Here is a 25,100-nt window from a genome sequence, read left to right on the forward strand (position 1 = left end):
GCCCAGCCACATCTGGCCCCGGGTAATCTGCTGGATAATTATATAATAGGCAGGCAGGCAGAGAAATGATTTTAGGCTGCTCTGCTGATAGAAAGCAAGCTGGATTAAAAGATCAGAACAAGCAATACTTAGATTAAAATGGTTTGTTGTTTTCAGCTGCAGGAAATCCCCGGCTAAAGCAAGGAAGATGCTGAGGGAAGATGCATCATCTTTCCTTCCCCCAGAAAAGTGCTTTCTATGTATTAGAAAAGGCAAGCTCTGGGTTTCCAAGCTACGCTCATGTTTTATTTCCCAGCATGGCAAAGGCACACACTTTTCTGGTCCGTGTGGCATTTTATCTGAAGGCTCCTCCCAGAGCAGCGTGAAGATGCTTCCAGCCATGTTTTGCTCCGCAACCAAACCAAACACCACGAATTCCTCGCTTGCTTGTTACAACACCCAGACCCTCAGGTGCCACACGGCCACCAACCCAGCAGAAAATTCCCCCCACCTATGAGACCTGCTCCCCGGCACCCGGCGTGGCCACTCGGCTCCTGCATCCACGGCAGCCGGGCAGGACGTGGCGGACACCGTGCCCCTGGCTCTCAGCAAGGTCAGCAGCATGGTGCCGAGCTCTGATGGATGGCTTTGGAAAGGCGTGAAGGGGAGGGCAGGGAAAAAGCAGTGCGAGAGGGACCACGCGACGGTGGCCGAGCCCTCCATGGGGCACGGCGCTGGTTGCCCGCGGCCCGGATCGATGCCGTCAGCTCTGCCGATTCACCTTCACGTTCAGATTGAGCAGAAGGGTCAAACTGGGAAATCATTTGTCATCAGCCAGACTCATGCCACACCATAGCCAGCTCTTCCCTTTGCCAGCACGGACACCTCCACGGGAACACCTTGCCAGCCCCCGGGCAGCTCTGCCCCAGCACCAACACTGCCCAGGTGCTGGATGGACCAGCAGCCAATTCCCAGTGCCATATGGTCCCCCCGGGAAGGAGCCCTCTTTTAGGCTTCCCCAGTATCTACAGTGTTGCCAAAAATTAGGTAGCACATCTGAATTTAAAGGATGAAACACTGTTCCACCTTTTTGTGCTTTTCAGCAGCTACACTTAAAAAAAACAAAACAAAACAAAAACCAAGCCACAGTTCCTGGCTTGCACCCGGCTCCTCTCCTGCCCGTGGATGCCAGGTTGGGGCTGTGGCGGTCCTGGGAGAAGGGATGGGATTTCTGGCAGGGAGCGTGGGAAGGCAGAAAATCAAGGCTGGAGACCTTCCTGCAGGAGGTGGGAGCTGCAGGATGCCACGATGTTCATCCAAATGATGCCTTAACAGCCACTTATTGCAGAAAAATGTCCTCACTGAGGCCAGAGGATAACCGCACATGCCAGACAGACTGGGGCCATGAGAGCTTGTGGGAGGACAGTCTGGGGGCTCGGTCCCAGGCTGGACACGCAGCCCAGCGAGGACATGTCCTGGTTTTCCCTAGAGTTGGCTGCGGGGAGCCCTTCCCTGTGCTCAGGGGATGCCTGCAAGTGGAGAAGAGACAGAGCCCTTTTTGGGCAAATCCTGCCCCAGCTGCATCTTAGCAGGACCCCTGCAGCTCCCCTGAGAAATCTTCCTGATATTTTGTCCGCTTATTCCAAACTCGACATCTTTTTGCAGATATGCAGTGCTGCTCTGGCAGATGTCTCCCGGGGTTTTGCGTGCAGAAAGCAGCGTGTGTGCTAATCCCTGTTAGTGACCTGGGCATGTTTATCAGGAAAAGGAGAGGAGAGAGGTGGGTTTGTCAGATGCTAGAGCATTTCTGCTTTATGGGGCTGTCTTCTCCCCACGAGACGCACGACCTCCTCTTTACTAATGGAAAATGTTGCCCTGCCATCCATTTGCAATAGTCAATGCCTGGGACAACATGACGGCCTCAGGCCACAGCAGATCTATTTTAGTCACAAAAGCAGAGTGGCTGATGAACACGACTCCATCTCTGCTCTTCCCAGCTCAGCCCTTCAGCTGCGTGACCAACGTGTCCGAAAGCGAGCAGCCAAGTGCAGCAGGACGGGAGCCTCTGTGGCCACGGGACCGGGCAGGGGCTCCATGTGCTGATGATACAGAGGTGAAGAAAGGGGCCGAGTGTGCCTTACCTTACCCTGCAGGCTGGCCTCGAGCTCCAGAGCGATTCCTCAGCGGGTCCGGGTCCGCCAGACAGGGGCATGCTGAGCATGGAGCAGGAGCCAGGGGCCGCGGCAGGAGCCTGTGGGGCCGGGCACAGGAGAGGTCAGGCATGGTGCAGCCCCAGCCCAATGAGCAGGGGGATTGGGATCGGGCTAAAACAGCCCCATGGGGCCAGCTAGGGGCTTCTCTTGCCACTGGGAGCACCACCTTGGGGTTGTTTGTGGGGCAGGCAGCAAAGCCCCCGGAGACCGCTTGGGCAGCTCCTGCCCCAGCAGCCCCCAACCTGATGGCACCAGAAGAGCTGGGTGGAGGAGCAGGACCCCAGCAGGTGCCCCCATGGGGGTCGGGGCTCTGCTGCATCCAGAAACCAAGCCACAAAGGCAGGGGAAGCAGTCCCACACGTTCTGGCGATGTGGGCGCAGGGTTATTTTTATTGCTTCATTTTCGCTGCTGCTCCCAATAAGTTAACTGGGGCATGCATTACCCGTCAATACGATCAATCGAGCAGCCTGAGCAGTTAATAAGCCGAGTGCCAGAGGGCAGGAAAACCTCTCCACTGCCCAAAATGCTCTTTGAGCAGTGGGACAGGCAAGCTGCAGCCCCCTATTTGTCTCTGGAGCTTGGGGCTGCTCTGAACGCACCAGGGCGCCGACAGCTTTGCAGATGGAAACTGCCCCGGTGCCTGACGGTTCCCAGCGGGTGCGAGCCCCCAGCAAAGCCCTCCCAGCAGCAGTGTCAGGGTGCAACTCACCGTTGGAGGAGCAGCAGCAGCTGGCGGGGGGGCCGTGGGGCAGAGGGCTGGGGGTCAGCAGCACGGGCAGCAGGGGAGCACCTGGAAGAGAGCGTGACACCTCAGGACCCCGTGCACCCCTGAGGGCACCCCACCCACACGGGGAAGGAAAACAGCCCCAAAAAGGGGAATCCTCGGGATTTTTTTTTTTTTTTTTTGCTGGTAACCAGCTCCTCTGTTGAGAAAAGGAAGAAAAAAATGAAGCTCGGCTGCTGCTGTAGGTTGAGCTGCCATGTAGGTCAAATCCCCAGCTCTCATACGCTCGCTCAAGGTTACAAACCCGTTCCCTTTTATCAGCCCCACACCACAGCCGTAGCACCATGTGCTCAGGTGCATGGAGAGGGGCCCGTTCCCAAAATCATTGCTGCTTGGGTCTTGGCTGGGTGTTTCCCCAGTGAGAATTTATGGCCTAAGCTTGAAATCTCTTTTAGGCATTTTGGGGAGAAAGGCTATTGAGAATTGATGAGGAAAGCACGGTTTGTTTGTCTTCCAGGCCCTGGTTCCCAGCTTAGCCCAAGATAAGTCTAAGCATCCAGGAAACGCTTCACTAAGGCGCTTGTCAGCAGTTTTCCTAATCAAATATCAGTCCATTTTCCAGCAGCTCTGCTTCTCGTTATGTGCATCACAGCCCTCCTGCCCAAACGCTCACAGGCTGCCAGGCAGGGCGAGCCCCTGGCCACAGCAGGATGTGGCCAGTGCAAGTCAGCGGCTGCGTTAGGAGGCAGCATCACAAGCTCACAGCCAAGTGACATTTTGTTCTGCTTGCTGACTGCCATCCTCGCCATCACCTCCCAGAGCCTCTCTCCAGGACGGCTCTGCAAAACTCCCAGCAAAGGCCTCCAGATCCCAGAAAAATTACGCCTATTGCTCCCGGAAAAAAATTTAAATAAATGAAAGTACCTTGGGATACCATCAATACCAGCTCGGCAGCACCGTTTCCTTGCTTGATGCCACCTGTGTGTGCTGAAGGCCTCAGCCATCGCATTCCTGTGCTCAAAAATCCTGCAAGACTTGGGCTTGAACGGTGGAATCACAGAGAGTGTGCCCAGGGCACATTTTTGTGCTGACTGTGACCGTGATGCCTGCTCCAGCACCCAGCCTGCCTCTTCTGCAGACTGCAAACCCCTAAGAGGGGGCCATGCACCACTATTTAATGACTAGTGCAAGCTGCCTGCACAGATGCCTTGAATAAAATCAGCCTGATGTCCTCACCTGTGAGCACTCTGCGCCTGTAGTGCCACTTTCCTTGGCCTGCCTTTGGATCACGGGTTCAGAGAGGGGCTCGCAGGCATCCCCTCGCTTTGCTGAAGCCCCCCAGGGAAACCAAAGCCCCTGGTTAAAGACTGGGGGGATGCACTGGTGGGGTTGGGGTGCCCTCCCCAGAAACACACCCCAGAAAGGGAACGTCCCACTTGGTGTCAGAGGGGACCGGTGCCGTGCTCCTGCCCGGGTGGGACCTGCTTGGCGCAAAGGGGAGAGAACAATCCTCCCCTGACCTGCGTTCCCATCACCCGGCTCGCTGTGCGTTTTACACAGACAGAGGCAATGATTTTAATGTCCCAGTGAGCAAGCTGTCGGGACGCATCAGCCTCAGCAGGCAGGCTGCAGTGATGGCTTCTCCTCCCAGGCGCTGCCCGGCAAGGAAAAACCAAGCGAGCGCCGTGCGCGCACGCGTGCCGCCGGTGCCCATTATTTCCCAGCCTTTTAATGAAGCATCCTCGGAGGCCACGTTCCTTAGGAGGGGAGGAAGGTGAGCAGCTCCTGCGGAGGAGCCGCCGGGGGCAGGCGGGGTGGGCAGAAGATGCAGGATGCGGCCGCCACCTGACGTGATGGGAGCTGAGCGCTCCGAGGCCGTCAGAGCTGCGGCAGCGGCGAGCTGAGAAAAGCCGAGAGCTGCATGAGCCGAGCTGACATCTGCCCCCTGGGTGGGTGCCTAATGAGCGGAGACATTGTCCATTTGGGGAGGCGAGGTGAAGGTAAAAGACTTCCCGGCTGACACCTCGCCGTCAGGGCACGGGCAGAGGCTCCAGCGTCCTGCATCCCCCCGTGCTCTCCACACTGCAGCGGTGCCGCAGCAGCTCGGGTGCGGGATGGCGCTCGGCGAAGCCCCGGCACCACCCGCCAGCCCCCCGGCGCTTCCACAAACCCAGTTCAGTCAGTCCCTATAAATCCAGCCAGCCCGCTTGTCACCAGCTCTCCTCCAGCTTACCTCCAGCCCCTTTGCTACCCGCCACCTTCCCCAGTGCCTGCTGACGAGATGGGAGCGATGGAGCGGGAGAGAGGAGAGCCCCTTGTCGCTCCTCTCGCTCTTCACCTCCAGAAAACACGTCCCTAAAATACTCGTGAGCCAGAACCCCCCCAGTTTATCCCCAAAGCCCTATCAGGCACCGCAGGTCTGCCTGCAAAGCCCGTTTCTCTCCCCCTGCCTATGATGCTTTTCCCCCAGCCTGCCCCCACCTCCCTGCTTCCCCCTTGGCCACGGGGTTTTAGCGGGCACCCACCTCCCTGAAGCTGCCCCCCACTCCTCGAGCATCCCCGTGGCCTTCTACATGCTCACAAGAGCAGCTCTGGGGGCTCACTCCCAGGCTCTGCCTCTCCCCCCTCTCTGCTAACTGGCAAAAAAAGCCGCGGGGCACCCACAGACTGCAGGGGGCTGTGTGGAGGTCGGGCTGGCAGCCACATCCCAGCAGCCGTGCTGTCCCCCGTGCCTGGACGTTGCCCCACATCCCGCCCTATTTGTAGGGCAGCTGCTTGCAGCCCCTGCATTGGCAGCGGTGCTGCAAAACCCCGGGAGCAAACCCCAGAGTGGGGACAGCCACTGGGCTCCTCCCAGCACCCACGGCCCCACCGGGCTGAGCAGATGGAGCGGCTGCAAATCCCCGTAAGCCAGGGCCAGGGAACTAATCTTTTAGAGGACAAATGGGTTGGTGAGGGGGAGGCTCAGCTTTTTGCCTTTCCCTCCCTCCTCAGGCCAAAGCCAGCAGAATCCAGAATCCTTCCTTTCTTTTGTGGGAGGATGGGGTTTAGGTCCATTAAACAGGGCTGTTTGGGGTCATCCACAGGGGGACCATATTTGGGGACCCCCAGCGCAGAGCCCACCTGCAACAAAATGTCTTGGGGGAGATGGGGACTGAGGCTGGGCTAACAGGGACTCTGGGGCTGTTTCTCTGTACCTCGCCACGCACTCACCACCCTTCCCATCACAGCCCCACACATCCTGCAAGATCTCCCTCCTGATGCTGGGCGTCCCCGGGGCATCCTCCTCCTCCTGCTGCCCTCCCCTGGAGGGGCAGCCAGCCCCCGGAGCCACAGAGCACGCCGAGCAGCTGCAGCAGGAGCATCGTCCCCAAAGCTGACAGATGTCATAAATGTCAGGATTGTGCCTGCTGCCTTTTGGCACCGCAGCTCCCCAAGCTGCCTGCCTGCCTCCAGGTGCATTGCACGCAGCAGCCAAGGCCACCACGGCCCCACAGAGCAGCCGGCGGCACCTTCCCAGGGAATGGTCTTTTCTCAGGGACACCCCGGGGTCTGCTTCCTACAGCTCCCCAAAACATTGCCTTTGTGTTCTCTGTCACGTAAAAGCCTTTACACAGTGAATTATTTTGGTGTTTGAACAAAGGAAGGAGTCGTGGGGTGATTTGGGCTGGGAGCATCTCCGGAGGTCTCTGGTCCAGCTCACGCCTTGAGCAGGACAACACCAGGCTGATTGAAGCTGTGTCCAGCTGGGATTATTTCACCCTGAAAGCTCAAAAATTTGTGTGAATTCCTGAGCACAGATGCTGGCACAAAGCCGAGCAAGAGCAGTTCCCCCAAAACATATAAAAAGGAGGTGAGTTTTGGTTTGGGACACATCCCTTCCAAGCCAGAGAGATGCAGAGAGGCGCAGCCCCGACGTGGACCTGCTGCTGTTCCTCTGACACCATCCCCGAGGCAGACGTCAGCCCTGCTCCACAGGGCTCAGCAGCAGCACTAGATGGCAACCCAGCACCGCCAAGCAGCCCGGCTGCGCCTGGGCCGGAGCTTATTCATCCCTTTTCCAAGCTTATTCATCCCTTTTCCAGGTTTATTCATCCCTTTTCCAAGCTTATTCATCCCATTTCCAGCATTTGGGGAGACAGCAGCAGCTCGGTCCTTCCCCCCTGCCCGTGCGCCCTCGTGCACGGCCGCTTCCCAAAACCCTCGCCTCGTTTTGGGAGCACGAGGCTGAGCCCGTGCTCGAAACCAGCAGGGACCTCGCCATAAATCACCACGCTTCCCATGTCCCCGGGGCAGGGGCATGCCCGCCAGCCTCGTGGCATGGAGTGGCCTGGCCCTGGCCTCCCCTCCAGCCTCCCCTGTGCCTCTGTCCCCCGCTTACCCCCGGGGACGGTCCCCAGCACGGCGCGGCGCGGAGACGCATCTGGTGGCGTTGGGTCTGCAGCACCTCGTGCCCTGCGGATGACAGGGAGGGGAGTTGAAGGGATGCTGCACCCCAAACCCCCGGGGACAGCCCCCTGCTTGCACCCCGGGGACCCTCCAGGCGCGTCTGCATTTTCAGGGAGCCGTCACCTTGCGCCCGCCAGCACAACAGGTTTGCTGCTCCTCGGCGGTAGCTGGCGGCAGGGGAGCGTGAGTCATCCTCCAGCCTCTGCCCTTGAAAGCCAGCCAAGGCGTAAAAGCTTTTACCGCACCCTGATGCAAAGCAGCCAGCAGCAGGACACCCGAGACAAGCTCTGGGGTTAACCCCTTCTGGTGAGATGCCGGCTCCAGGACCCTCGGTCACCACCACGAGGGCTGTCTGCACCCCAGGGACGAGGCCACCCTCCATGGGTGGCAGGGAGCCCCGGCAGAGCAGTGACAAACCACCAGAAACCACCAGAGATGGGTAAATCAGAGGGCAGAGCCACACAGAGGCGTTGAGCATCCCGACCCCAGCAGAGCGGTGCGGGAACCCCAGTCTGGTCTGGCTGGCTTGGGGGCTTCAGGTTAGGGGCGAGGATGGGCTGAACAAACAGGTAGAAGCAACCCCAAAAATAAGGCAGACACTTTGCAGTGCTTTGTTTTGCTGTTTTCTAAGGAAAACATTTGGTTCGATCACTTCCAAATGCTGTCTTAATTCAGCCACGGGTGGGTGGGAGTGGGCTTCAGCCCCGAAACGAGCCCACGCTCGCCTGGGGCCTCTGCACAGCCCAGGGGAACAAGACGGGGTCCTGGCTGCACCCGGAGCACAAGGGCCGAGCATCTTCTGACCCACCCCGAGGCTGCTGGCACTGCTTTTGGCACTTGCCTGGGACTGCGTGGCAGAGCTGCGCCTCCGCAGTTTAGACACAAGTTTGGGCAGGGGGTTCCCCATCGCATCCTCCCAGATGGAAATACATCCTCCTAGAAAGCCCGGGTAGCTCACAGGGATTTGGGGTGCCTTCCTCACCTCCCACGGGGCTCTCCCCAACCAGAGCTGTGACCCCGGGACGTGGGGCTCTGTGCCATTCCCGGGGGGCCATGCAGCATCCGCGCCGGGGTGGGGACGCTCCGCAGCGCTGCGGCCGCCGGAGGAGGTGGGATGCCCGATGATTTAGGGTGCTCGGAGATGTGTGCTCCAAAAAAAAAAAGGGGTCCAGGCCCTCTTCCTCCCCCAGCTGTGGGTGCGGTGAGGAGTTTGCTCGGCGGGCGCTTGGAGGTGCAGAGCGGGGGGCTCGACGTGCCTTTGTTGCGCACCCGAAAAGCAGCAGCACAGCATCCCCGCCGCCACCCCGCAGGGCCCACGCGTGCTTCCCCCTGCATTGTCCCGCGTGGGGACAGCGAACTTTGGGGTTTGTTGGGAGCTGCCCTCGCCCAGCCAAGCGGCGTGCCGGGATGGGAGCCAACTCCGAGCGGAGCGGGAGATGGCACGGCCCCGCCGGGGGTCGGGGACACCTTCCCGGAGCGCTGCTGCCCGGGGAGAGCATCCTCGGCCCGGCAGAAAGCAGGGGGCTGCCCCCGCACCTTGCCCACTGGGAACCCCGCCGCCCCCAGCCCTAGGCACCCGCGGGGGAGCCAAGTCCCGGGGAAGGGGAGGAATTCCTACCTGCCCCCCGGACGGACGCACGGACAGACGGACGGATGGAGCGACGGCCGGGCGGGCTCTGGAGAGGATGGGGAGGGCTGGGGGCTGCCGGGGGCAGGGTACAGGAGGGGGCCGGGAAGGGAGGAGAGGGGCAGGGGGGAGCGGGGAGGGAGGCTGGGGAAGGGGCCGGCGGGGGGGGAGGCCGCCGGGCGCGGCGGGGCTGGCTCCGAGCGCGGCGGCTGCGGGAGCTGGGTGCGCCCTGCCCGGCCCCGCAGGCCCTGCCCACCCCGGCGAGCTGAGCCCCCCCGTCCTGCCTCTCTGCCTGCCCGCTGCATGCCCGGCCCTCCCCTCCCTGCCACCCGGGGACCGCCACCGGCAGCCCGGCGGGGCAGCGGGGGATGCCAGCCCTGTGCTCCCTGGGGGTGCTGCCCCGTGATGGTGCAGCCGGGGGTGCCCCCGCTCCCCTGGGAGCTGGGGGTGGTGGAGGGGGGCTGCTGAGAGCTGGATGCCGGGCTGTGTGGCTGGGGGGCGCGGGCGGTGCTGCGGGGGGTCCCACCAGGGTCCCCAGGGTGCTAGGGGTGCGCACCCGGGGGCTCCTGATCCCGGGTCCTGCAGCACATGAGAATTATGGAAGGGCTTGGGTAGGACGGGACCTTAGAGGTCAGCCAACTCCAACCCCCTGCCACGGGCAGGGATGCCACCCAAGGGAGGGACCTGGCTCTTACAGATAACCAACGGCCCCTACAAATAACCAACGGCCCCTACAAATAACCAACAGTCCCAACAGGCCTCTCTGGTCGCTTTCAAAGGGACGAGGTAAAACAAGAACTCCCCGGTGAAGCCTGTGCACACCCCAATTTCTCCGGGGCTGCTTTTCAAGCCAGCACCCAGCAGCGTGGCAAAGCCAGAGCCCTGCCTGCAGGATGGGCATGGGATGGGGGATACCCAGCAGGGTGTGCACCCACCCGGCACGTCCCCATCCAAACAACACATCCCGGCTCTGTTTGGCTGAGAAAAGAAGGGGAAAAAAAGGTAGACAACTAAATTTAGCTGGGGTTACTGGGCTGTCCTCATGGGAAGCCCCTGGGTACAAGGGGGTCTGCCCCCCCCACGTCCCCCAGGCTGGGCAGCACCAGCAATGCCCGGACTGGGAGCCCAGTTCCGTGCTGCCAGGCGGGTGCGGGGGCATCATAAATATTTCAGCGGAGTAGCCGAGGCTTGTCAGGTCGCATTTGCTTCTGGCAGAATAACTGCGAGGGAAGGGGGCGGGAGGATGCTCCCCGGCTCTCTCCTGCGCCACGGCCCCGCAGAGGGGGCACAGGGGGGCACCAGCCCCGGGTCCTGCTCCTGGGGGTCTCCACCTCCTCCTCCTTCGCCTCTAAGCGTGCTCTCTCCTCCGGGCCCGGTGTAGGGCCATGGTTCGGTCCCTGCTGTGCTGACAGCCGGGTCCCACCCCGGTGATGCCCCCGGGGGCAGGCAGAGCTGTCCCGCAGGCTGGCAACGCGCGGGGCAATATTTGGGAAATGCCCCGTTTCTGGCTTCCTGCGGGAGATGCTGCCAGGGCTGGGGTTTGCGCACAGCCCCGGTTATAGGGTTACCGGCACGCCATGCGCAGCCCTCCCCTCCTGCTTCCTCCTCCTCTTCCTCCCGTCTCCTCCTCCCCTTCCTCCTGCCCTCTGCGCCCTGGGGCTTGTAGTTCCCGAGCCCCCGCGCACATGGGGCGCGACTACATTTCCCGAGGGACCCCCAAATCTTTTTCCTCCTCCTCCTCCTCTTCCTCCTCCTCCTCGTGTCCCGCTCCGGCGGCAGCGGGCCGGCCCCGCCGCCCCCATGCCCGCTGCCCCACAGGTACGGCCGGGCACCCCCATCGCCATCGCGCACCCCAAATCCCCCCCGGCGTCCTGAGGAGCTCCCCTGCCCCGAGGGAGCGCCCCAAAGGGATTCCCTGGGCGGGGGGCTTTTTGGGGGGCTTTCCCCTCTCCCCTTGCGCAGGTCCCCCCGCACCGTGCCCCCCCGGGGTGTCCCCTGGCCAAGGTCACCGGGCGATGCGTCCTGCTGGCCCTGGCACCGCTTGGCTCTGGGGAGGGCTCCGGGGGGCTGCCGGGGGCATCCCACGGGGATGGAGGGATGGAGCCGGGGTTGGGGACCCCCGTGTGTCCTGCCAGCCCCTTGGGGACAGTGACACAGCTGCCAGGGGACCACTCAGACAGAGCTCAGCCCCCTCGCGGAGCACCTGCTCCTGGTGGGATGCAGCCCCCCGGGGTGGGCACCAACTGGAAACTGTGCTCGGCCACATCGGCAGCCCAGCGCCGTGATGAGCCCGAGCCGGGGCAGAGTCCAGGCTGGCCGGGCGCTGGGGACACGGGGCGGGCGCTGCGGGGGGTTCGCTGCCTGCCCCTTGCCCTGCCCGGCCCCGTCCTGCTGAGCGCAGCGTGGCACGGCTGCTGGGTGCTGGGTGCTGGGTGCTGGGTGCTGGGCTCGGGGGGCCAGGTGGGCCGTAGGAAACAGCGCTGATCCCTCGAGGAATGGCAGGCGTGCCGGGGCAGGCGAGGGCTTGTCGTGCCGCCGGCTTGGTTTTCCTAATTCTGTGTCTGCTTCGGATCCACGCCGTCCCCCGGGCTCCGCGCGCGCCCGTGTGAGAGGTAGGTGGGAGCTGCTGGCACGGCTGAGGGGTCTGGGCACGGTGCTGAGTCACCGGCACGGCAACCCCACAGGAACGCGGCCGACGGGCGAGTCCCGGTGCCGACCTCTCCATCGGGGCTGGCACGGGTTGGGACGTGCTGCGGGCCCACAGGCATTTGGGGACGGGGCGTTTGAGCAACCATGACCGGGCGTTCCACAATCCATGGGTCAGCGGGTTTGTAGACCTTGGTCTGGCGGCGTGGATTCACGCCCGTGGGTTTTATCGCTCGCCGCGTGCCGCCGGGGAGGGCACCGGGGCGTGGGGCACGGCGTCTGCTGCGGGGGCGAGGAAGGGGCTGGGAGCCTGTGGGCCCCTCTCCTCTTTCGGTTTTGCGCATCCCCTCCCTCGTTCGGGTTTGAAAGGCCGGAAGGAAGGGAACCACGGGTGTTCTCGGTGAGGATGAATAGGTAGCAAAACCCCGCCGCCTAGGAAGACAAAAGCAGGCAGGGAAAGGGCATTGTGGGGTCAGGGGTGTTAGAGGAAGGGAGTGGGGAGCTGTGGGGCCGCATGGGGTGGAACGAGTGGGCTGGTTGGGGGCAGCTCCTGGACGTGCTGTCCAGCAGCTTGAACGCTGATCCAGGGCCCTGCCTCCCCCAGCCCCATCCCGTGACCGCTAATCAGGCCTCCTGCCTTCCCGCTGCCAGGTTCAGGGATCTGAGCGTTTAATCCTCCATCAGACCATGAACCTCGTGATGGCCCTGGGGCACTTCTCACTTCCCCCTGGCCGCTGCCATGCCTGCCTCTGGTGCCCCAAAAGCCCCACCAGCACAGCCAGCCCCGCGCTGGGCACACGTTAACTCACTTATTTTGTGCTGGGCTGGGGCTGGCACTGCCCGTTCTGTGCCCCTGAACCTGGTATTCGGCCGTCTCGCCCTCCCCATCCCCTGGGCAAACATCCTGAGCAGCTCATCCCAAAGGGGAGCATTGCTTTGGGGAGGGGGCAACCCCCCCGTGGCTTCAAAACAGGAGGGAAGGGCGGTGGTGAGGGTGGGGGAGGATGGGCAGCGCGGCGCGTGCATCCGTCAGATCTTTATGCGTGCTTTGAAAACGCCGCCCGAACCGGGGGGGGGCCTCCTTCTGCAATAATAAAGCCTTTTTTCTGATCTCTGCGGGCTCCTGTTGTTGCAGGAACGTCTCCCGGGGAGAGAAGGTAGCGGTATTTATTTGCCTTGCTGCTCTGGAGGGGTTGGATCCCGTGCCAAACGCTTCTCTCTCCCCAGACGCCGCGGCGGCGTGTCCTTCGATGTGCCGAGGGGTGCCCGCGGCTGCAGAGGAGCAGCTCGGTGTGGCAGCACCCTCCTAGATGACGGTGCCGGGGCCGGAGCTGCCGTCCCACCGCCGCGCCACCAGCACCATGGCCAAGCAGGATGAGAGCAAGAAGCCGCCCTCGGAGACGGCGCCGGACCAGCGCTGGAAGCTGCAGGTCTTCTACCTCTGCTTCTACGGCTTCATGACGCAGATCCGGCCCGGGGAGAGCTTCATCACCCCCTACCTGCTGGGGCCCGACCAGAACTTCACACGGGAGGAGGTGAGTTGTGCTTCTCCCCCCTGGTGCACCCCTTTTCGGCCAGGGGCCAGCCGGAGCATCCCCATATCTGCCCCCGTGATGGAGCAGAGCTGGGTGGCTGCTCTGCCCCTGGCATGCCTGGAAAGTGCTTTTGGGGTGCAAGGAGCTTGGCAGGGCAGGAGATGAGGCACTTCTGGGCTGGGTGTCCCCTCACTGTGCCAGCTGGGAGCAGGGGGGACCCCGAGGTGCAGGGGCTGGGAGGGGGCAGCTCCGGGGTCTCTGGCAGCGAGGGGGTTAGGCGAGGATCCCCCCCGCCTCGCAGTGCTGGCCCCACTCCCAGCCGCCGTGGGAACGCCGTGTTCCTGCCGCAGCAGGGGGCCTGGCCGGGCGCACAGGGGCCAAATTCCTCCCGAGGAGGAGCCCCGGCCCCGCGCTCAGCCTCCCTCCGCGCGCCGCAGGTGACCAACGAGATCACGCCGGTGCTGAGCTACTCGTACGTGGCGGTGCTGGTGCCCATCTTCCTGCTGACCGACTACCTGCGCTACAAGCCCGTGCTGGTGCTGCAGAGCCTGAGCCACATCTCCATCTGGCTGCTGCTGGTGCTGGGCACCTCCGTGCTGGCCATGCAGCTGATGGAGTTCTTCTACGGCGTCACCATGGCCGCCCGAATCGCCTACTCCTCCTACATCTTCTCCCTCGTCGCCCCGTCCCGCTACCAGCGCATGGCCAGCTACTCGCGCACCGCTGTGCTCCTGGGCGTCTTCACCAGCTCGGTGCTGGGGCAGCTCTGCGTCACGCTGGGCGGCGTCCCCTTCCTCACCCTCAACTACGTCTCGCTGGGCTTCGTCACCTTCGGCCTCCTCCTCACCCTCTTCCTGGAGCGGCCCAAGCGCAGCCTCTTCTTCAACCGGCCCGAGGGGGCTTGCAACGGGGCTGCTGCGCCCACCGAGCTGGATAAGATGGCCGGGGGGGACGGCGAGGGGGCACAGGGGGGCTGGAGGGACATGGTGCTGTGCCGCATGCTGCGGGAGGTGTGCGCCCTGGCCAAGCAGTCGCAGCTCCAGCTCTGGTCCTGCTGGTGGGTCTTCAACTCGGCCGGCTACTACCTGGTGCTGTACTACGTGCAGATCCTCTGGAACGAGATCTACCCGGCCAAGGACAACCGCCGGGTGTACAACGGCGGGGTGGACGCCGCCTCCACGCTGCTGGGTAGGCTGTGCTCTTGGGGAAACTGCGGCTCGGGGTGGGGTGGGAGCCCCTCCGTCCTGGGGAAGGCGGTCGTAACGCTGCTTCACGCGGTGCAGTACCCAGGAGGAGGGTTGAGGGCACGATGCAGGAGCAGCAGCCTGTGGGGTGGGAGTTCACGGTGTCCCCTGTGTGTCCCCTCCCCCCAAAACAGGGGCCATCGCCTCCTTCGTGGCCGGCCACGTGAAGATCCGCTGGGCGCTGTGGTCGGCGCTGGTGATCGGGTTGGTGACGGCCGTCCAGGCGGGGCTGCTGATGCTCATGAACACCACCAGCAACATCTGGCTGTGCTACGCCGCCTACGTCCTCTTCCGCGGCTCCTACCAGTTCCTGGTGCCCATCGCCATGTGCGTGCTACCCCGACCCCTCCTGGGAGGCTTTTGGGGTGCGTGGGGGGCCGGCTCATGCTGCCACCCCCCACCGGTGGCCGGGCCGGCGCTCACCGCCCTCCCCATCTCCCAGTTTCCAGATTGCTACCTCCCTTTCCAAAGAGCTCTGCGCGCTCGTCTTCGGGGTCAACACCTTCTTCGGCACCGTGCTGAAGACCATCATCACCATCATCGTGGCCGACAAGAGGGGCTTGGGCCTCTCCGTGCATCCCCAGGTAGGGCGCCGAGGAGGGCAGGGGTCCCGTGGCGGGGGGAGGAGGGGCGCAGGAGGCGCAGGGCTCGCTGCAGGCGCCGCTCTCTTGCAGTTCTACGTCTACTTCGGCTACTTCATGCTGCTGGCAGCAGCCTACCTGATGGTGGCCGTCGCCGTGGGCGTCCGGCACAGCCGCCGCGCGCAGCCACCGGAGCCGGTCCCCGCCACGGCTGCGGTGCGGGAGAAGAGCCCAGAGGCAGACGCCACGGAAGCCTGAGTGTCAACACCCAGCTGGGCAGGACGGACGGAGAGCTGGATGGACAGACAGACCGACAGACGGGCTCCCTTGGCACAGCGCCTGGCCCCGGCAGCGGGTCAGGGCTCGGTAACCGAGCGTCACCACCACCACCACCGGCGTGTGCTGGTCCTGAGGATGCAGGGACCCACCTTCTGCCCCAGCTGCTCCGTGGGGTGCAGAGGAGGATGCTGGCGTGGCGCAGAGCCAGCAGCCAGCCCCGAGGCTTGCTCTTCCCACCCCTTTTGGGGGCTGACGTGGCCCCAAACACGACCAGAGCGGAGGCAGGGTGCCCGCGGCAGCACCACCAGGTACCACGCGAGGGGAGCGGCGGGGGTCCAGGGGGGCCCGGGCACCGGCTCCCCATCGTCCTGCAGAGCTGTGTGGAGCCAGGCTACAAGAGGATAACATTTCTTTATTCAGTGCCTTTAGAAAATGGTTTATGGGACACAACGGACAAAAATATAAAGATCCACAGGCTTTAAATTGCATTAATTACACAAAATACAGTAGACTGTAAGAAATAGAGGCCGTGTGACTCGCACAGCTTTTATGGTAATAATTTCCATACAATAATAAAAAGCTAGTTACAGATTTATCTTTTTTTTTTTTTTCCTTTCTTTCTGTTTTTTTTTTAGCACCTTGGATTTGCCCACACCAATGCAAACTTGGCTTTGCTCCGCCGCAGCCCCCCCGGGTGCAAGGCCGGTGGCCTGGCGGGTGCTCGCGGTGTTTGGCCTCGGTACCACATGTGGTCAACACGCACACACACGCAAACGCATGTAAACACATGCCACGGGCACGCCGGGCTGCCCCGCTCCTGCCCCGGCTTTGGGGCTGCCCCGTTGCCCCGTGAGCCCCCCCGGTCCCTGCTGACCTGTGCCGAAAGCCCAAGGGACCCGGGGCAGGGGCACGGGCGCAGCCAGGGGTCCCAAGGGCGCATGGAGGGGACGGGACCCTGGCCCTGTGCAGGGGTGGTAGTAAGGGTGGGGAGCTTTGGGGTGGATATCGGGGACCGGACCCCCAGGGTTCACCTTGTGCCCAGTGAGGAAAGGGGGACAGAGGTGAGGATGATGAGGTGCGGGGCTGCCTGGGAAGGAGCTTACCAGGGGAGGACGGAGACTGCAGGAGAAGAGCCGCTGGGGAGCCGCACCGCCGCCAGGGGACAGCTACTCACCTGGGGAGGGGACGTCTGGGGTCCTCGGGCTGCCAGGAGATGCCACAGCTCCTGGGGAGGACGCAGCCAGGCTTCCCAGCAAGGCACACAGCACGGCATCTCCTAAAAACCTCCCCACAGCGTGTCCCCCCTGCACCCAGCCTCCCCAAAAAGAGCATCTGAGCAGGGAGGGGCAGCGGGCGGGCGGCACAAGGATCCAGCTGCAGTGGTTAAACACACGGGGTTAGAAGAGAAGTGGTGTTTACGAGAGGAGGAAGAGGAGGAAGGCTGCCAGCCCACGGCTGCCCTGATCAGCAGGGACGGAGGCGAGCGTCTCTTTGGCTTTAGGTCTGGGGGGAGAAGGAACCCAGCGGGGCGAAGGCAGGAGCGTGGCGGGGAGCAGCCCCTCCCCGGGGAGGCAGGCGTGCAGCCCTCGGCGAGCGGGGTCATTTTTTGGCAGCGGTCATGAAGCTGTTCTCGATGCAGAGGACGATGAAGGCGTGCTGGCAGCTGCTGGCCGCCTGCTCCAGGAGCTTGCCCGAGCTCAGCGAGGAGGCCTGCCCGCTGGTGCCGCGCTCCTCCGTCCGCCACGCCTCGCAGTAGCTCTCGGGCAGGCGCCGGCCCTTGGCATCCGAGCCGTGCCAGACGCTTTTCTGCGGCCTGGAAGGCAGAGAGGGGTGAGGCTGCTGCAGCAGGAGCTGATCCCCAGCCTCAGAGCCAGGTCCCCAGCTGGTACCCGTGGAGATGGACGCAGTGGGACGCGACACAGGGCACCCGGTGCCCAGGGGTGGCCGCAGAGGGATGCAGCATGCGGTACCCAGTGCCTGCTCCAAACCATTCCCCTCTCTGCCTCCCTGCCTGCAGTGGGTCGTGGCCGCATCCTGCACCACCAGCAGCCCCGTCCCCGCACTCACCACGCCGAATCCCGCAGGACGTCCCGGCCGTCGAAGGAGAGGATGCGGGCGTCAGCCCGCAGCGGGGCCTCGCTGCCGGTGAAGAGAGCCTCCCAGTTACTGAAGAGCACCTCGTCCTGGGGGGCAGAAATGGGGGGTCAGCCCATCCCGGGACCCCCGCAGCCCCATGCTGGTGCCAGGCAGGACGGACATGGCACAGGGGGTGTGGCGAGGGGCTCGGGGAAGGGGTGGGGGCCATACCCGCAGGTTAACGATGGGCACGGTGGCACGGTCGGCCCTGCGCACGATGCTGTAGAGGTCCTGCAGGCGGGAGGAGAGGAAGGCGCGGAAGGTGCCGGCCAGCCCCACCTGCCGGGCCTGCTGGAAGCACTGGAAGTCGGCGCCGCGGATGCCACGCATGCCACCGCTCAGCGGCGCGTTGAGGGCCACGAGGTGCAGCTGCCAAAGGGGACAAAACCAGCATGAGGGACGCCACATCCAGTCCCCTCAGCTCCCTCCCAGCCTCAACCCAGGGCACTCACAGCAGGCTGGAAATCCTGGTGCACGTGGGCGGCCACAGGGGCCGGCTCCGGGCGGCGCTGGACGTAGTAGCTGTTGAGGAGCTCGTGCTGCTGCAGCAGGGGCGGCTGGGGCAGGCGGTGCTGGTTGGCCACCACCTCGTCCCCGCGCCACGGCCGGGCGGTGGGCGGCGGGCTGTGGTTGCGCAGGGGGTGCAGGGGCCCGCGGGGCTGGAGAGGGTGCGGGGACCCCCCGTAGTGGACGCTGGGCGGCTTGTCGTACACCTCGTTGTCCTGGGGGAGGGGGGAGAGCTCAGGGGCTGTGCCGCCCCCAGATCCCAGCACCAGGGATGTGGTGGGGACAGGGATGGGGGACTCACCAGCGCCGAGCTGGGGACCAGGGTGTGCTCCTCCAGCTGCAAGGACACGGCACGTGAGCGCGCAGCCGCCCCCGCCACGCCGGCATCCCCCCGAGCATGGTGCCAGCTGCACCCCCAGACTCACCAGCACCCTGCGGAAGCCCCCGCGCAGGCGGACGTAGAGCTCCTGCCGGTCGGCCACGAAGACGAGCCCCCCCTCGGGCAGCTCGTGCGCGGCGCTCAGCATGGCCTGGTAGGTGGGCAGGGCGCGCAGCTGCGGGCACAGTGCACCGGGCGCTCAGATGGCTCAGAGGGCTCAGCCCCTGCGTGCTGCCACCCGCCCCAAAAAGAACCCACACTCACCCCCAGGGATGTCCCGCTGCTGCCCGGGGGGCCGGGGGGCCCCGGTGGTCCGGGGGGGCCGGGGATGCTGATAGCTGGGGGGGGAAAAGGTGAGGTGGGGATGGGATGCCCCATCCCGGGGTGTGGGTAGGGGCGCGGGGCAGGCGCTCACCTGGTCTGTGGGGGCCCGGGAAGGAGGGCGGCCCGGGGGGGCCGGGAGGGCCAGGAGGGCCCTGCCGCCCCTCGTATCCGATGCCGGGGGGTCCCTGCGGTCCGGGAGGCCCCGGTGGCCCAACGATGCTGTCCCCCTTGGGACCCTAGGTGATGTGAGAGAGGATCCCTAAAGCAAAGTAGCTGGGGGTGCCGCTCCCACAGCGCAGTGCCCAGAGCCTCGCTGCTCCCCGTGCCGTGGGGAGCTCCCTAGCACGGTGCAGGTGGGATGTGGGGTACTCACCGGCAGGCCCGGGTAGCCCTGTGGCCCTGGCGGCCCCATGACGCTGGGGCCATACAGAGCGGTGCTGCCCGGCTCGCCCTTCTCGCCCTTGGGACCTGCCTCCCCCTTGTCACCCTGCGGGACAGCGTGTCCTTAGGACGAGCAACCGGGGAGCCCCAAATGGTTGGGACTCCAGCAGGGGGCACGGGGAGAAGGCCTTACCCGCAGGCTGGCACCGAAGTGGCTCAGGTCGTAGGGGAACTGGCCTGGGGAGACAGAGAGCAGGGGTAACGTGGGCACGAGCCGCCCGCCACCCCTCTGCCCGGGGCGCTGTGTCACTCACCTGGGGGCCCCGGCGCACCCACGTCTCCTTTTTCTCCCTTTTGCCCTGGGAACTGGGGGAAACCTGCCGAGAGCAGAAGGGCGAAGCCGCCTCAGAGGCCAGCGGGACACCTTGCTGGGGTCCCCAGCCCGCTGGGAGGTGCTGGGGTGAGGACACCCCCTTACCTGGGAAGGCCGGCAGTGCAGGGCGGCTGGCGTCGCTGAAAGCCTGCGGGGATGCAGAGCGAGCAGCTGTGGGGACGGCCACATCCCCACCAGTGTGTCCCCTCCGTGGGACAACGGGATGGGGGTGGCGAGCGCTGAGCCCACGGTGGCACTACTCACGTTGTTGCTGTCGTACACGATGCTGCCAGGAGGGCCGGGAGGGCCGGGGGGACCTGGGGGACCAGGGGGGCCCTGGGGGAGGAGAGAAGACACATCAGGGTGTCACCAGTGCAAAGCAGGCGGTGCGACACGTCCCCACACAGGGCTGTGGCTGTGCCCCGCGGCACCCAGCAGGCTCTGCCATGTGTGAGCCCACAGCTGGGGGGACACAGCCCCCCAGGCAGCCTCTTTTTGGTCCCCTGTCCCCTCCCCACAGCCCCTGTGCCAGGCCAGGCGCGCTCACCCGCAGGCCCAGCATGCCGCTGATGTCCGCCGGGTCGCCCTTCTCGCCCTTCAGCCCGTTCATGCCGGGACGTCCCTGTGGATGAGCACACGTCAGCCTTGTCCCTGTCCCTGTCCCTGTCCCCATCCCGGGGTCACTGGTGCCCCTGCCCTTGAGGCACATCCTCCTAAGCCCACCACCCCCCGCAGACGTGCCGGGGAGCAGGGGACAACCAAAACCAGGAGCGGGTCTTACGGGTCTGCCCGGAAAGCCAATTTCTCCCTTCAGCCCTGCTCGGCCGTGGGGGCCCTGGAGCGAGAGGAGAGAGGACAGGGGCGGTCAGAGCCACGGGAGCAGCCCCTTCCCTCCCCACGGGGCACAAGGAGGAGGAAGAGGACGGCGGCGCTGACTTACAGACGGGCCCATCGGTCCCCGCAGCCCAGGCTCCCCCTGTGGACAGCAGACGGGGAATTAGCACCGCACCCTGGGCACCATGTGTGCCTGGCCCCTGTTCTCCCCACCCACCTTTTCTCCCTTCACGTTCGCAGCAATGATGGTCCCGTCCGGGCTAATGATGACGCCGGGCTCTCCCTTCTCTCCCTGCAGGAAAGCAGGAGGCACAATTGGGGGTGGATGGATTGGCACCGATGCCCGGGCTCAGGAAGGGTGAGGGAATGCAAAGCGTTACCTTCAGCCCCGGCGAGCCCTGCAAGCCAGGCGAGCCCTGGTCCCCTTTTGGTCCCACCGGGCCCTGCACGGAGAAGCAGGGGGCATCAGCCACCAGCAGCAGCCCCAAAACGCGTGGCAGGATCGGTAACCAGAGTTTGGGAACAAGGAGCACCTCTCCCTGGTGAGGAGGGCTGGCCAGCAGGCTGCCAACCATCAGTCCCTCACAGCGCCCTCGAGCTCGCATGAATTTTGGCTCTCAGCTTCTCTCCTCACTGAGGGTTCCCCTCTGGCACAGCCTAATCCCATCCATCTGCCCTACCCCCCGAGGGGCGAGTTGGGCGGGTGCTTCCCCAACCTCTCCCCTGGATGCATGCCCCCAGCCCCAGCTGGCCCCCGGGGGCTGCCCCACCGCTGGCTCCGGGGTCCCCCCAACTCACCGGGAAGCCGGCGTGGCCCGGTCTGCCCTGCGGGGGGACGGACACAGGTGAGAACAGGCAGCAGCTCTGCAGCCACGCAGCCCTGCCAGCCCCACGGGCAGCAGGGAGCTGGGCTACCTACCTCTGGGCCCGGCACAGCCGCCAAAGACCTCTGCAAAAACAGACAAAATGTGGTTTATAATGGGACCTTTGCTCTGCAGCAGGGGCTGAGCTGCAGGAGAGGTCCCCCTGGTTTTTTTCCGCACAATTCATGCTGGGTAAGCCCCTTCCCAACAGCGTTACCTCCCCCCAGGAGTGGGAATGACTTACATCTTCACCCGAGACGTAGACGACCTGTCCGGGGGGCCCAGGCGGGCCGGGGGGGCCGGGCAGCCCCACTCCATCTTGGCCTCGCTCGCCCTGGAAGACAGCGGGGTCAGCGTGGCTCTGCCACCCGGCGGCCCCACGGCACCGTACCCGCACCTACCTTCTCCCCCGGGCTGCCTCTGTCACCTTTGGGTCCCTGCAAGGGGAAGGGAGGGGGGTGAGCAGTGATGGGGACGGGGCTGGGGGCAGCGCCAGCGTCCCCCGCGGGCGGTGGGCACGCGGCAGGGCTGGGGGCACGCTGCTACCTGCGGTCCGGGGAAGCCCTCCAGGCCGGGGCGGCCGTCCACGCCGGGCACGCCAGCGTCCCCCTGGAAGGAGCATGGGGACAGGGCGAGATGCAGGCACAGCACCCCCCCGGTGCCCCCAAATATCCCCCCTAAGGCATCCCGCTCCTACCTTGGGTCCCGGCACACCGGGCTGCCCGGGGCTGCCGACCTCCCCCTTGATCCCCGGCAGTCCTGGCACGCCCTGCAGGACACACGGACGAGGGGACAAGGGGACGTGAGCGCACAGCACCCAGCGGGGTCGGAGGGGAGGGAAGGGGCGCCACGGCCCCAAATTACCTGAGGTCCATCGGGCCCCCGTGGGCCAGGGGAGCCGGCGGCGAGCGGCAGCCCCGAGCCCTCCATGTCGGCCTGGGGCAGGAGAAGGGGCTGAGCCGTGCCTGTCCCCCTCCTCCCACCCCCTGCCTTTCCCCCAAAACGCTGCTGGCACTTACGAATCCAGCCTCGTACGCCGGCCCCGGTGGCCCCGGTGGGCCAGGGGGGCCTGGCGGCCCTCGGGGTCCGATGGGCCCGGGGAGGCCGGCTAACCCCGTCTCTCCTGGGGCGCCTGCTGGCCCCGTGTCCCCCTTGCTACCCTGCGAAGGGGAAAGAAGAGGAGGGTGTGGGTGGGAGCCCGCAGAGCCCTCCCCACGCAGCCATCCCTCAGCCTGGCAGCCCAGGTCCCCGTGCAATGTGCACCGTGGCCACCAGAGGCTCGTCTAAAATCAGAAATGCTTTTTTGCCTTTTTTTTTTTCCCCCTTGGTACCTTGGGTCCTGGTGCTCCGGGGAGGCCGAGGTCACCCACGTCACCCTGGGGAGGAGGAGGAGGAGAGGGGATGAAGGGGAGCGAGTTGGTGATCCCCAGCCTGGGGCTTGCTGGGTCTGGAGGGAGCCGGGGCCTCCGGAGATGCTCCAGGGGACGGAGCGGAGACACCTGGGGTGCACGGGGTGGGGGACACTCACCCGCTCTCCTTTGGGCCCCGGTGGCCCTGGCATCCCGTCTTTTCCAGGAGGACCCTGAGGACCCTGCAAGATGCCCAGGAGGTGGTTTCGGAGTGGGGGAATGCCGTGGTGCTGGCAGGCACGGAGCTACGGCCACCGGGCATGGCTCCCCCTTGGCCACCCCACACCTACCTCCGGCCCCGGGGTCCCGGGGACCCCATCCCTGCCGGGCAGCCCCGGTGGTCCTGGCAGGTCTGTGCTGTTCATCCCAAACCGTCCCGGCTCCCCTGGCAAGCCGGGCACGCCAGGGGGCCCCGGAGGACCGGGTGGCCCTCGTGGGCCCTGCAAGAGAAGAAGGGGACGATGACTGAAAGTGTCCCTTGCCCCCTGCCCCGAGGAGGGGCCCCGCACTCACCCGCACGGTCTCCAGGTCGCCGCCAAACCCGGAGCCCTCCATGTCGATGAACGTCTGGGGGAGAAGAGCCAGGGAAGCACTGGGACTGGGGTGCCCCGCAGAGCAGGGCTGCTGCCCCAAGGCATCCCCACGCCGTGCCCTATAGCTGTCCCATGTCCCCAAAGCACCTACCAGCCTGTCCTGCTTGGGGGAGGGTCCTGGTGGTCCGGGGGGACCTGGCAGTCCTGGGGGGCCCCTTGGCCCCACACCGGGGTCACCCTGGGGTGGAGGAGAGAGCGTGGTTTGCAAGCACAGCCTGGCCACCCGCTACACCACGGGCACGGTCACAGCACCATCACGGTCACTCACCTTCTCCCCCTTCATCCCGGGCTCTCCTGGGGTGCCGGGGAACCCCTGGGGCCCCATCATGCCCTGCAAAGGGGGGCACAGAGGGTGGGCGAGGTGCAGGGGCGGCCATCCCCTGCAGCACCCCTCTGCCCCCCCTACTTACGGGTTTGCCGTCCTCGCCGGGGTCACCCTAGGGATGGCAAAGGGGAGAGGTCAGCGGGGTGTGCAGGGAAAAAAGGGGGAGCAGCCCCATCGCTGCCCCCAGGAGAGGGGCTGCCGGAGCTGGGGGCTCAACTCACAGGCTCGCCATCCCTGCCGGGGGGCCCTTCCTTCCCCGGCAGCCCCGGGGGGCCGGAGGGGCCGGGGGGGCCGGTGACTGGCTCCAGCACTGCGCCGTCGCTGTGCCGCGAGGGGGGGCCGGGCTCTCCGGGCTCGCCTTTCTGGCCCTTGGAGCCGGGATAGCCAAAGCCAGCGCTGCCCTGGGGAGCAGAGGGAAAGGCATCCACCTGTGCCCAGCAGCACGGCCCCTCTGCCCCCCCCCAGGGCACAGCTTTGCCCTGCGGCACTGCCCAGCTCCCCCAGCGCTGCTCACCTTGGTGCCCAGTTCACCTTTTTGCCCCTGCAGGACAGAAACAGAGACGGGTGGATGTCACACGTGGGCAGGAGGCTGCGAGCCAGCGGCAGAGGCAGCCCCCAGCAGCAGCTCTGTCACCCACCTTCTCCCCCTTGGTGCTGCCCGTCCCCAAGACGCCACCGGTCCCCGAGTCCCCTTTCAGGCCACGCTCGCCCTTCTCCCCTTTTTCTCCTTTGGGGCCTGCGGACAAAGGAGAGGGACCTGGACGCTCTGGGTGCTGACACCCCTGGGGACAGCCACCCTCCTGTGTCCCAGCGTTACCTCCTGCAGGCACCCGCAGCCTCTCCTCCGCTCTGGTCCTCTCCGCCTGCTGTGGGGAGCCCAAACTCCTTCCTGACCCACCGTCCGCTGCCACGGGCGGGGAGGTGACGGGGACAGCATCCACCAGCCCCGGGACACCCTGTGCCGGCGATGAGGGGACACCAGCTTTGAGCCTTGCCAATCAGCACGCGGCCACCGAGCGCAACGCCAACTCACCCCGTCCTTCCCCGAGGGCTGCCGCCTGTCCTCTGCCCCGCTGCCGAAATCTCCAGATGCCTGCGATTGCCCGGGGAGAGACAGAGAGATTCAGCCTGACGGACGGGGTGGGTCCCCCCAGGCTTGTGGCCACCGAAGGCTCACCTCGGCGTCGTCCTCCTCCTCCTCGCACTGGTGCTCAGCCGCCCGCGGGTCCCCTCGGAGCTTCAGGTCCGCGATCACACCCTGCAAGACACCGGTGCGGGACGACATGGGGTCCTGCTGCCCTGCCACCACCCCGCATCGTGTCCCCAAAGCTTGGGGGGGGGACACGCCGGCTGCAGGACCTTGACCCCAGCCCCAGCTCCCTGCTGCAGGCTCCGATCCATGGGAAAAAGCCCTCTGCAGGCTGCAGCACCGGGAGGTCACGGCCGGGCTCCGGGCAGCTGGACAGCGAGGCTTTTACGGGGAGCTTTTTGGATGTGCTCCTCGCTTCCCCATTGCCGGAGCACTCTCCACCCCAGCCAGCTTGCTGCCTTGTCTCTCCCCACCCCAGGGATGATGGCCAGCCTGCTCCGCCGCCGTCTGATTTTGTATTTCTTAGGCTAATCCCCACTTCCTTCCCATTTATTTGGGTTTTGGAAGCATTGTGCACATTCAGACCCTTTATTTGTACAACAAACCCC

The 25,100-nt window shown here is 65.0% G+C and overlaps 3 protein-coding genes across 52 annotated transcripts in view; 1 reads left to right on the forward strand and 2 right to left on the reverse strand.

Annotated features, from left to right (window-relative positions):
- PCBP3 (poly(rC) binding protein 3) overlaps positions 1-10,514 on the reverse strand; it is a 44,801-nt gene extending 34,287 nt beyond the window's left edge. For 34 of the 42 annotated variants that reach the window (XM_027462141.3, XM_072041159.1, XM_027462131.3 and 31 more), the window contains exons 1-4: positions 8,985-10,514; positions 7,299-7,372; positions 2,903-2,983; positions 2,126-2,230 (exon numbers count right to left, since the gene is read on the reverse strand). In XM_027462141.3, coding sequence (XP_027317942.2) covers positions 2,126-2,200 — 75 coding nt within the window. In that variant the 5' untranslated portion in view covers positions 2,201-2,230; positions 2,903-2,983; positions 7,299-7,372; positions 8,985-10,514. Of the gene's footprint in view, positions 1-2,120; positions 2,231-2,902; positions 2,984-3,841; positions 4,078-7,298; positions 7,373-7,489; positions 7,718-8,984 lie in introns of those variants that run through there. The other 8 variants (XM_027462124.3, XM_027462123.3, XM_027462120.3 and 5 more) reach the window with 5 other exon arrangements.
- A 140-nt stretch (positions 10,515-10,654) lies between these two features.
- Positions 10,655-15,873, forward strand: SLC19A1 (solute carrier family 19 member 1). 6 transcript variants are annotated; one of them, XM_072041154.1, is made up of 7 exons: positions 10,655-10,811; positions 12,775-12,796; positions 12,867-13,174; positions 13,612-14,362; positions 14,553-14,745; positions 14,861-15,002; positions 15,093-15,873. In XM_072041154.1, exons 3-7 carry the CDS (start codon positions 12,950-12,952, stop codon positions 15,255-15,257), a joined length of 1,476 nt encoding a protein of 491 aa, XP_071897255.1. In that variant the 5' UTR covers positions 10,655-10,811; positions 12,775-12,796; positions 12,867-12,949; the 3' UTR covers positions 15,258-15,873. The 6 variants fall into 6 exon arrangements, with proteins under 6 accessions (XP_071897255.1, XP_071897253.1, XP_027317899.2 ...); XM_027462098.3 differs by lacking the exon at positions 10,655-10,811 and adding an exon at positions 10,861-11,605; XM_072041151.1 differs by lacking the exon at positions 10,655-10,811 and adding exons at positions 10,862-11,605; positions 11,678-11,820 and having other exon boundaries at positions 12,775-13,174.
- COL18A1 (collagen type XVIII alpha 1 chain) overlaps positions 15,671-25,100 on the reverse strand; it is a 28,811-nt gene continuing 19,381 nt past the window's right edge. For all 4 annotated transcript variants that reach the window (XM_072041149.1, XM_072041148.1, XM_072041146.1 and 1 more), the window contains 39 exons: positions 24,580-24,660; positions 24,436-24,495; positions 24,220-24,358; positions 24,041-24,138; positions 23,917-23,943; positions 23,624-23,803; positions 23,488-23,514; positions 23,346-23,408; positions 23,169-23,255; positions 22,998-23,051; positions 22,775-22,924; positions 22,604-22,666; positions 22,407-22,451; positions 22,095-22,235; positions 21,940-22,011; positions 21,773-21,844; positions 21,622-21,684; positions 21,477-21,512; positions 21,320-21,409; positions 21,132-21,161; positions 21,011-21,037; positions 20,593-20,655; positions 20,430-20,504; positions 20,319-20,354; positions 20,160-20,213; positions 19,926-20,000; positions 19,643-19,714; positions 19,484-19,526; positions 19,320-19,382; positions 19,199-19,242; positions 18,998-19,111; positions 18,716-18,860; positions 18,565-18,638; positions 18,347-18,475; positions 18,223-18,258; positions 17,867-18,136; positions 17,586-17,783; positions 17,346-17,461; positions 15,671-17,091 (listed from right to left, as the gene is read on the reverse strand). In XM_072041149.1, coding sequence (XP_071897250.1) covers positions 16,878-17,091; positions 17,346-17,461; positions 17,586-17,783; positions 17,867-18,136; positions 18,223-18,258; positions 18,347-18,475; positions 18,565-18,638; positions 18,716-18,860; positions 18,998-19,111; positions 19,199-19,242; positions 19,320-19,382; positions 19,484-19,526; positions 19,643-19,714; positions 19,926-20,000; positions 20,160-20,213; positions 20,319-20,354; positions 20,430-20,504; positions 20,593-20,655; positions 21,011-21,037; positions 21,132-21,161; positions 21,320-21,409; positions 21,477-21,512; positions 21,622-21,684; positions 21,773-21,844; positions 21,940-22,011; positions 22,095-22,235; positions 22,407-22,451; positions 22,604-22,666; positions 22,775-22,924; positions 22,998-23,051; positions 23,169-23,255; positions 23,346-23,408; positions 23,488-23,514; positions 23,624-23,803; positions 23,917-23,943; positions 24,041-24,138; positions 24,220-24,358; positions 24,436-24,495; positions 24,580-24,660 — 3,426 coding nt within the window. In that variant the 3' untranslated portion in view covers positions 15,671-16,877. The remainder of the gene's footprint in view (positions 17,092-17,345; positions 17,462-17,585; positions 17,784-17,866; positions 18,137-18,222; positions 18,259-18,346; positions 18,476-18,564; positions 18,639-18,715; positions 18,861-18,997; positions 19,112-19,198; positions 19,243-19,319; positions 19,383-19,483; positions 19,527-19,642; positions 19,715-19,925; positions 20,001-20,159; positions 20,214-20,318; positions 20,355-20,429; positions 20,505-20,592; positions 20,656-21,010; positions 21,038-21,131; positions 21,162-21,319; positions 21,410-21,476; positions 21,513-21,621; positions 21,685-21,772; positions 21,845-21,939; positions 22,012-22,094; positions 22,236-22,406; positions 22,452-22,603; positions 22,667-22,774; positions 22,925-22,997; positions 23,052-23,168; positions 23,256-23,345; positions 23,409-23,487; positions 23,515-23,623; positions 23,804-23,916; positions 23,944-24,040; positions 24,139-24,219; positions 24,359-24,435; positions 24,496-24,579; positions 24,661-25,100) is intronic.

Source organism: Anas platyrhynchos, chromosome 7 (assembly GCF_047663525.1).
Source record: "Anas platyrhynchos isolate ZD024472 breed Pekin duck chromosome 7, IASCAAS_PekinDuck_T2T, whole genome shotgun sequence".
NCBI classification, from domain to species: Eukaryota; Metazoa; Chordata; class Aves; order Anseriformes; family Anatidae; genus Anas; species Anas platyrhynchos.